The 10,225-nt window shown below is 60.9% G+C and overlaps 1 protein-coding gene across 2 annotated transcripts; it reads right to left on the bottom strand.

Moving 5' to 3' along the window:
- Nucleotides 1–691: 691 nt before the first annotated feature.
- On the bottom strand, nucleotides 692–9,230 carry CACNG7 (calcium voltage-gated channel auxiliary subunit gamma 7). Of its 2 annotated transcripts, none has more exons than XM_048832512.2 (6): nucleotides 9,067–9,230; nucleotides 4,511–4,743; nucleotides 4,257–4,343; nucleotides 3,668–3,808; nucleotides 1,564–1,709; nucleotides 692–1,033 (listed from the first exon to the last, which is right to left on the bottom strand). In XM_048832512.2, the coding sequence occupies exons 2-6, from the start codon at nucleotides 4,704–4,706 to the stop codon at nucleotides 776–778; spliced, it is 828 nt and encodes a 275-aa protein (XP_048688469.1). In that variant the 5' UTR covers nucleotides 4,707–4,743; nucleotides 9,067–9,230; the 3' UTR covers nucleotides 692–775. The 2 variants fall into 2 exon arrangements, with proteins under 2 accessions (XP_048688469.1, XP_048688468.1); XM_048832511.2 differs by lacking the exon at nucleotides 9,067–9,230 and adding an exon at nucleotides 7,546–7,672.
- Nucleotides 9,231–10,225: the final 995 nt, after the last annotated feature.

The raw sequence follows: 10,225 nt of genomic DNA, 5'->3' as shown, positions 1-10,225 counted from the left end.
ATCTCTCTGGGTCGGGTTGCTTCCGAGGGAAGCAAGTGGCCTGGGGCCCTTCTCTGTGTCCCCATTTGCTGATGCGGTTCCCCCATCTGGTTCATTTGGAAAACAGCAAAGAGGGCGGAGGAGCCATTTCCTCTCAGGATCTGCGGGGGGGGAAGGGGCTGGCATGGCAACAAGGAAAATGGCCGACAAGTGACTTCCTGTCAGGGTCGGCCATTCTGGAACTGAGGAAAATGGCGTTAGGAGCCGTTTCTTCTCAGGATCCATACCAAGGGGAGCTGGTGCAATGGCAACCAGAATGGCAGATGGGCAGCTTCCTAACCGGGGTTGGCCATTGTGGGGCAAAAAAGATGGCAGAGGAGCCACTTCCTGTCAGGATCTGGGAGGAAGGGATTGGAGCAGGGACAGAGAAAATGGTGGAGGGGTGACTTCGTGTTAGGAACTGGCCCTTGTGGGGACAAAAAGAGTATCTGGGGTTGGCCCGATGATAGCAAACAAAATGGCTGGCAGGTGGCTTCCTGTTGGGAATCCCGGCACCTTCCTGTGGCAACCAAAATGGCCGATGGGGTGACTTCCTGTCACGAATGCCGCCAAAGTGGCCAAATGGGGGAGGCCTCCAGGGACGGTGCAGAGGGAGCGAGAAAGGGGGGTCAAGGAGAGGTTTCAGTCCAGTAGCACCCAGTCTGTGATCCACGGGTGGGCCCCCTCTGCACAGTCTCCGGGGTGGGGGGCGGCTGGCAGGCCCCGGTGGGAGACGGTCGGGGGTGGGGGGGCTGGCCTAGCAGGGCGAGGTGGATATGTGCATGTGCTCGGGGTACTTGATAGCGGGGGGGTAATTCTGGGTCATCTGGATGGAGACGTCGCTGGAGATGTCGGAGGGGCTGCGCCCGCGGTGCCACACCTCCGGGTGCAGGAACTGGCCCGAGTAGTCGGAGCAGTCGCTCAGGCGCGGGCGGTAGAAGGCTGGGTGGGGGCGGTACATCTCCTCCTCCGCGTAGCGCTTGGTGAACAGGTACACGGACATCACGCCGGCACCCTGCAGGAGATGTGGGGGGAAGAGTGAGTGGAAGGGGAGGGAATGGGACTGCGGAACCCTACTCCCCTCCCTGGCTCTCCCCCCCAGAGAGTCCTGGCTCTCCCCCCTCCCCCCGCCAGCCACTAGATCCCATTCCCCCGGCCCAAGCCGCGGATAGAACCCAGGAGTCCTGGCTCCCAGCCCTCCTGCTCTAACCACTAGACCTCCCTCCCCTCCCCTCCCTTCCCAATTGGGCCCATCTATCTCATCTATTTTAAGGACTCCACAGTTTGTAAATTGACGTCAGAGACTTTCTAGGCTCCCCCAACAATTCTCACCACTGCCCGCTGCTGGATAGATTAGAACTTCCCCCCCTCCGTGTGTCACAGCCACCATACTGTGCCAGCAGAGGGGGATTCTCCGTTAGTTCAGCCGGCAGAATCAGGGAAAAGGGGTTTCAAGTTCTACCCCAGGGGGCAGCACAGAGCCAGCCAGGAATCTCCAGGGCCCCGGGGAGGAGGGGTTGGGATGAGGTGGGGCAAGGTCCAAACCTCTTTGAGGAGGAAGGAGGAGGCTGCGAAGGCGAAGGACCAGCCGTAGCGATAGTGGAAATATTGCTCTGACCCGCTGGGCCGATTCATCACCTCGTCATTGATGCTGGAGATGTAGAGAACTAACCCCACCACGAGAGACAGGCCTGCAAGAGACAGGGCCAACAATAAAGCTGCTGGGGGCTGTTTAGACAGGGACCCCTCGCCCGGCGCTGAGATGTGACCTCCTCTGGGGTGGGGCGTGGGGTCTGCTTATACAGGGACCCCTCGCCTAGCACTGAGAAGCAGCATCTCTGGGGTGGGGCGCAAGGGCTTTTTATACAGGGACCCCTCGCCCAGCTCTGAGATGCGGCTGCCTCTGGGGTGAGGTATGGGGTCTGCTTATACAGGGACTCCTTGGCCGGCGCTGAGATGCAGCTGCCTCTGGGGTGGGGCTGGAGTCTGTTTACACAAGGACCATAAAAATGTCAGGATGGAAGGGACCTCGAGGGGTCATCTAATCCAGCCCCCTGCACTGATGCCAGACCAAGTAAACCTAGACCAGCGCTGACCGGGGTCTGTCCAACCTGTTCTTAAAACCTCCACTGACGGAGATTCCACAGCCTCCCTCCGGACCCAATTCCAGAGCTTTCCTCCCCTTAGAGTTAGAACATTTTTCCTAATATCTAACCTACATCTCCCTTGCTGCGGATTAAGCCAACTACTTCTTGTCCCACCTCCAGCGGGGACGTAGAAAACAACTGATCACAGCCCTTTATAACAGCCCTTATGTGAAGACTGGTCTCGGGTCCCCGCCTTGGGCTTCTTTTCTCTGGACTAAACATGCCCTAGTTTTTTAAAACTTCCCTTTGACCGGGTTTCTGGCTCCCCTCTGGACAATGTCCAATCTGTGCATCTGTCAGGCGGTACCCAGAACTGGACGCAGCCGAGGTCTCCACCAGCGCCGAGCAGAGCGGGGCAATCACCTCCCGCGTCTTACGTCCGACACTCCTCTTACCCCCCCCCAGAAGGACAGTTGCTTTTTTGGCACCTGCGTTGTTGCCTCATATTCAGTTCATGACCCATTTTAACCTCCCTGCCCCCTTCCAGCCATCCGACCCCCTAGCCGGCTAGGCCCCCTTTGGTAGCCGTGCTTTGGATTTGTCCTTCCCAAGTGATGGACTTTGGCCCTTGTCTGGATTGAATTTCATCTGGTCCATTCCAGACCACGTCCAGGTCGTTTTGAACGCTCCTCCAAAGGGCTTGCAACCCCGCCCGGCTTGGGGGCACCTGCCAGTTCCACTCTCTGCTCCGTAATCCGAGTCAGTCATTAAAAGAGTGACTAGTACCGGCCCCCGGGCCGACCACTGCAGGCTTCACTAGATCTGCCTCCCAAGTTATCCCTGGTAACGATGCATAGAGTCCGGCCTTCCAACCAATGGTGCACCGGCCCTATCGTAAATTCATCTGGAAAGAGCCACATTTCCCTAGGCTGCTAATGAGACTGTCGCGGGCCTGTGTCAAAAGCCTTGCTAAAATCAAGATCTCTCACGTCTACTGCTTCCCCCCGTCCACTTGGCCAGTAACCCTGTCAAAGCAGGAAATGAGGTGGGGTTGGCGTGATTTGTTCCCTGTAACTCCATTACCCTCCAGGTGCCCAGCAAACTGGTTCTTTCATATTTGTTCCAGTGTCTTCCTCCAGTGGGGTGCGGGGGCTGTTTATACTGGAATTCCACACCGGGTGCGGAGATGCGGCCACCTCTGGGGTGGGGCACGGGGACTGTTTATATGGGGATCCCTCGCCCAGCCCTGACATACAGCTGTTTCTGAAGTAGGGAGCTGGAGGTGTTTATAACTGGGACCCCCTCTCCTGGCACTATTCAATGGCTTCACCACACAAAAGTTTGGGATGGGAAGTGAAAGAGAATCTCACATCCAACCAGAACCTCAGGCAGGATTTCGGGAGGCGCTGACTGCTAGGGGAGAGTGCCCCCTACTGACACCCGCCCCCACTCCCTGCAGGACAGCGCCCCCTAGCGCCGCACTGGGGCATTGGGGCCAGCCCTGACTGCCAGGGGCAAGCGCCCCCTACCGAGCCCCCACACCCCGCTCCCAGGCCCCTCACCAGAAAGGATGAAGAAGATGCCAGAGACGAAGGCCAGGATGGTTCTCTGGGGCCGGATGTGACCGATGTTGCTGATGACAAAGGCCGTGAAGACAAGGAAGAGGCTGACCATGGGGAAGGGGGTGGCCGTGCGAACTGTCTCTGGGAGGGGAAGGGGGACAACGGACAGTCAGAGCACCTCCACCCCTGTCCCCCACCCCACGGGGTAGAGATCACCCTCTCTCAGACCCACCAACACTCTCCTCACCTCCTATCCCCCATGTACTCCACTCCCACCATGGTCACACCTCCTCCCCCTTCTCCTCCTGCCCCTACAAACTCCAGCTCTACCCCACATAGGTCCCGCCGCTAACAGCTCCCAACCCCACGGAGGACCAGGGTGCCAGGTGGCTGGGCTTCACGCCGCATGCCGTCTTGCTGAGAGCTGAACACAGGGGGGCTGAGACACACCTGTGACACACCTGTGACACGGCTGCGCTCTCCTCTCCACAGCATGTGGGAGCTGACACGTTTTCTCCTCGTGCACACCCTCTTGCTCGCGCGCTCTATCCCGAAGCCCCCGGGCCAGGAGGGGCCCCTCTCAACTTACTCAAGATGTTCTCTGTGTTTTCTGTCACCAGGTTTATCTCGGGTTCCAGAAAATACTCTGATGCCACGCACCGGCCCTTCTCCCGGCCTGCAGGGGGGCAAGAGATGGCGTTACCTGGCAAAGCCCCAGCCAGGGCACTGCTCTGGGGAAACTCACAGCACCAAGGAGTCACCAGCCAGGGCAGTGCAACGGGGATACAAAGAGGCCCTGGCCCGGCGCACGGCCAGGGAAAGCTCGCCACGCGGGGCTCGTACCAGCGAAGAAGCAGACCCTCCAGAGCCCGGCGTGCAGCGCCATCCTGATCTCGGTGGTCTGGTTCTGCTGCAGAACGATGCCCTCCTCCATGTAGAGCCAGTAGTCGGTGCTGACCGCAATGCCGACCAGCAGCAGCCCGCACGCCCCGAACACGCTACTGAGCAGCGTGAGCGCGCGGCTGCTGCAGTTACTCATCCTAAGGGACGGAGGGCGCCACACACAGCACACGGACCTGGCCGGGGAGATAGAAACAGGCTCAGCAGCCCCTGCCAGACACCCCCCCCCCCGCAGCTCTAACCACTGGACCCCACTCCCCTCCCAGAGCCCGGGACGGAACCCCGGAGTCCTGGCTCCCAGTTAATCTGCACTCCCCGCAGCCCAGCACCCCCTAGCCTTGCCCTGGGGCAGTGGGGCCAGCCCTGACGGTGAGTTGGATGTAGGGGCAGGTCTATGGGGCTCAGCCGCACAGCAGCCCGGGAGTCCCCTGGCCCCAGCACCTGGCCCAGGCAGAGAAGGGTCCCACTCGCCAGGGGCTGGGCTGCCCCCCTGGGTCCTGCATCACCGACGCACGGACAGGGCTTAATTCAGCTGGAGCTGTCCGGAGCAGGGCTCTGGGAAATATTTTCAAGCCCCCTGGAGTTTTCATAGCATGTGGGGGGGGGGAGGGTCCCTCTCTGGGAAATATTCTATGAGAGTTTAAACCCTGTGCACAGGATCTGTTAATATAACCCCATCATAACAAACCAGCGCTGCTGAGAGATCCTACAATAACAAACCAGCGTGGACAGCCCCAGCACCTCAGAGACCCGCCCCGACGAGCCAGCGCTCCTGAGAGACCCTACAATAACAAACCAGTGTGGACAGCCCCAGCACCTCAGAGACCCACCCCGACAAGCCAGCGCTCCTGAGAGACCCTACAATAACAAACCAGCGTGGACAGCACCTCAGAGACCCACCCCGACGAGCCAGCGCTCCTGAGAGACCCTACAATAACAAACCAGCGTGGACAGCCCCAGCACCTCAGAGACCCCACCAAAACAAGCCAGCGCTCCGGAGAGACCCTACAGGAACAAGCCGGCAGAGACAGACACAGCGACTGACAGACCCTACCATGACAAGCCAGCTCTCCTAAGACACCCTACCTACCTCCATCTAGCACCGTAGGGGCTCGCCCCCCCACCCCCCTGGTACCATATGGGCTCACCCCGCACCCCCACCATCTCCTCCCCCAGTCCCGTCTGGGCTCCCCCGCCCCACCACTGCATAGTAGCTGGTCTCAGAAACACACTGACTGTGTAGCAAGCAGCCAAACAGCCCACAACACAACTAACGCAAACACAGCGTACCCAAGGACATCCCACCTAAAGACACACTAGGCCCACACCCACCCACCGCAAAACAGCCACCAGTACACACAACCCACACACTAGTGCAATGCACAAACACAGATCACTCAGAAGCACATATTAGCACACACTCACACTCAGTAACAACCAGCACCAGCGCAACACACACACACACACACACACACACGTACAGAGGGGCACTAAGGAAATCACACAGACAACACTGACAGTACTGAAAACCACACACGAATGGGCACTCAGCAAAAACGGGAACAACCAAACAAAATGTGTGTGCACACCCGCGCACACCTAGACGCACACGCAAAACTACACAATGCGCTCAACACAACATTTCCACACACGCACACACACACACACAGACCCTCAGAGAGCGGGGCTCATCACCCCCAGCAGGGGGCAACAGGGACACACACAGAGCAGGGCCCAGCCCCTCCAGCAGAGGGCAGCAGGGACACACACACACACACACACACACTGTACTGTTCACAACAGCAGCAAACAATTCTCACACACCTACAGGGGCACGAACCCTAGCACAACTCCTCGACCAAACACACACACACACCCCACACACAATATTCTGTACACAACAACGTCTCCAAATAAGGCATGTGCATACACACAGGGGCACTAATGAATATCACATACGCTAATACAACACTCACTGCCACACACACACAGAGACACCCTCCCTCCGGCCTCGCTCTGGAAAATGGGTTGGGAAAATGAAACAACAACTGAGGCCAGAAGTCACCAGCTAGCTCCAGAGGATAGAGGAGAGTACAGCAGGACGCGGGGACACACACACACACACACACACACACCAGGGGGCAGCACCACTCTCTCTCCCTCACACAATCTCATGTACGTATGTACATACACACACAGTGTTCTCTCACTGACATTCACACCAGGTGTATGTACACACACACACACACACACAGTCTCTCTCTCTCTCTCATACACACCCAGTGTAGGTACACCCCTCCTGGTGTATCCCCCCCCCTCTCTCTCTCACACACACACACACACACACAGTGTACATATACCACCACCCCTACCTGGTGTATCCCCCTCCCACACATGGTGTACATACACACACACACACCCCACATGGTGTACTCACACAAACACACACATATACAAAGTACACACACACGGTGTACATACACATACACATACTGTATCCTCCCACATACGAATATGCACACAATGAGTACACACAATCCGTGAACCTCTCTGTCACACACACACAATGTACACACATGGTGTATGCACACACAAATGGTGTACACACACACACACGGTTTACCTCTCTCTCTCTCACACACACACACAATGTACACACACACAGTGTACTCTCCACACACACACACACACACACACGATGTACACACACATGGTGTACACACACACAAATGGTGTACACACACACACAATGTACACACACATGGTGTACGCACACACAAATGGTGCACACACACACACACACAATGTACACACACACACGATGTACACACACATGGTGTACACACACACAAATGGTGTACACACACACACACACGGTTTACCTCTCTCTCACACACACACACACGGTGTACGCACACACAAACGGTGTACGTACACACACACCCGGTGCACGTCCACCCCGCACCCCCGGGGCTCACCTTGCCCTCACTCCCGGGGGCGCTGGCCGGTCGGCGGCCCCCACATGCTCTGCCCCCGCCGCTCCGCTCCTGCGCCGGCCTCAGACGCTCCGGTTGCGGCGCCCCGGGCCCCGGAGAGCCATGGGCGGGGGGGGGGGGGGTTTCTCCTCCGGGAGCCGCAGCAGCGGGGGAAGGAGCCGGAGACCCGGGCGGGGGGATGCAGCAGTGGGGGAGGGGGGGCAGAAGGGACCAGGGCCCGGCGGAGGGATGCGGCGGGGGGGAGGAGGGGGAAAGAGGGAAGGAGACAGGAGCCCGGCGGACGGATGCGGCGGGGGGGGGGGAGGGAGAGGGAAGGGGACAAAGATCCGGGCGGAGGGATGCAGCGATCTGGGAGGAGGGATGCAGCAGTGGGGGGGGGCAGAAGGGGCCCGGCGGGGGGATTTTTTTTGGGGGGGGGGAGAGAAGGAGAGGACAGCGGCCCGGGGAGGGGGAGGTGCGACGGGGGGGGGGAGGGGACAGGGGCCCAGCGGAAGGATGCGGCGGGGGGGGGAAGGGAACAGGAGCCCGGTGCGGGGATGCGGGCTGCGGGGGGGAGGACAGTGGCCAGGCGGGGCGGGGGAGAGAACAGGGGCTTGGTGGGGGGATGTGGCGGTGGGGGGAAGAGGGAAGAGGACAGGGGCCCGGTGCGGGGATGCGGGCTGGGGGGGGGGGGGGGGGGACAGTGGCCAGGCGGGGCGGGGGAGAGAACAGGGGCTTGGTGGGGGGATGTGGCGGTGGGGGGAAGAGGGAAGAGGACAGGGGCCCGGTGCGGGGATGCGGGCTGGGGGGGGGAACAGTGGCCAGGCGGGGGGATGCTGAGGGGGGGACCAAGGGAGCGAAAACAAGCTGCGCTGGAGGACGAGGGTGCAGGGATGTGGGGGGGGGGGGTCGGGCTGGCTCCGGTCGGATCGCGGGGCTGGACCGGGCTGGACCGGGCCGGCCGCTCTGGAAAACGGCTCCGCTCTCGCTGCTGGAGAATCCACGGGAGCTTCCCCCCCACCCCTCCCGCGCCGCGGACACCGTGATGTCACGGGCCCCGCGCTTAAAGGGACAGACCCGCCCCCCCCAGCCTCCATCCCCTCCCCCCAGCCCCTTCCCCCAGCCTCCAGCCCCTTCCCCCAGCCTCCATCCCCTCCCCCCAGCCTCCAGCCCCTTCCCCCCCAGCCCCTTCCCCCAGTCCCTCCCCCAGCCTCCAGCCCCTTCCCCCACAGTTTCCAATCCCTCCCCCACCCCTCCTACCCAGCCCCTTCCCCCCCAGCCTCCAGCCCCTCCCCCCAGCCTCCAGCCCCTTCCCCCACAGTTTCCAATCCCTCCCCCACCCCTCCTACCCAGCCCCTTCCCCCCCAGCCTCCAGCCCCTCCCCCCAGCCTCCAGCCCTTCCCCCATCAGTCCCCAGCCCTTTCCCCGCAGCCTCAAGCCCCTTCCCCCGCCAGCCTCCAACCCCTCTCCCCACCCCCTCCCCCCACAGCCCCCAGCCCTTTGCTCCTTTCTTCCTTCACTCACGTCCTTCCTCTTTGTTTCTTCCTTTCTCATTCCTTCCTTCCTTTTCCTAACCCCCCTTCCGCTCATTTCCTCCCCACTCAGACACTGCTCGGTCTGGCTCCCGGGCTCCTTCCTTCCTTCTTTCCTTCCTTTCTCTCATTTCTTTTCCAGTCCCTTGTTCCGGGCTCTGGGGCTCGACTCCTGGTTTCTCTTTCAGGGACGGCTTCGCTTTTTCTTTCTTTCTTAGTCACCCCCCCCCCCCCAGACCGACAGCGGGACAGTCCCCTGCCTGGGAACATTTTTAAAATAGGGGGGGTGGGGGCTGGGAGCCAGGACTCCTGGGTTCTGTCCCCAGCTCTGGGAGGGGATCAGGGTCTAGTGGTTGGGGGTGGGGGCTGGGAGCCGGGACTCCTGGGTTCTGTCCCCAGCTCTGGGAGGGGATCAGGGTCTAGTGGTTGTGTGTGGGCGGGGGGGGACTGGGAGCCAGGACTCCTGGGTTCCATCCCCCAAGCTCTGGGGCACACAAAGATGTTTTCCCTTGGATTTGCTTTGAATTCACCTGTTGGGATTATCCCCCCCCCCCCCCCCCCCGCGTAGCCCCTTCCTCCTCCTGCAGCACTGAGGAGGAGTCGATAAATGCACGACGCACCTGGGAGAGGATGGAACAGGCGCCCCCGAGAGGGAAAAGGCCCCGGATCCCCCTTCCCCCACCCCTGAGCCACCCAGTCCCTGTCCTGGGGCTGCATTGGTGTCCATGACCCTGCAGGGAAAGGCCCCACAGCCTGGTCCTCAACCATTAGTAATCTCCCCGCCACTCTCCTTCTAATGCTGTGGAGCCTGCCCAGAGTCGCCGAGATCGGGGCCCCGTCAGGCCGGGCGCTGCCCAGACCCAGAGTCACCGAGATCAGGGCCCCGCCGGGCCGGGTGCTGCCCAGACCCAGAATTGCCGAGATCGGGACCCCGTCAGGCCAGGCGCTGCCCAGACCCAGAGTCGCCGAGATCGGGGCCCCGTCGCACCGGGCGCTGCCCAGACCCAGAGTCACCAAGATCGGGGCCCCGCCAGGCCGGGCGCTGCCCAGACCCAGAGTCACCGAGATCAGGGCCCCGCTGTGCCGGGCACTGCCCAGACCCAGAGTCACCGAGATCAGGGCCCCGCTGTGCCGGGCACTGCCCAGACCCA

Source organism: Caretta caretta, chromosome 23 (genome assembly GCF_965140235.1).
Source record: "Caretta caretta isolate rCarCar2 chromosome 23, rCarCar1.hap1, whole genome shotgun sequence".
In the NCBI taxonomy this organism is placed as follows: domain Eukaryota; kingdom Metazoa; phylum Chordata; order Testudines; family Cheloniidae; genus Caretta; species Caretta caretta.
The sequence above is the reverse complement of the archived record's forward strand: the minus strand, read 5'-3'. Positions and strand labels throughout refer to the sequence as shown.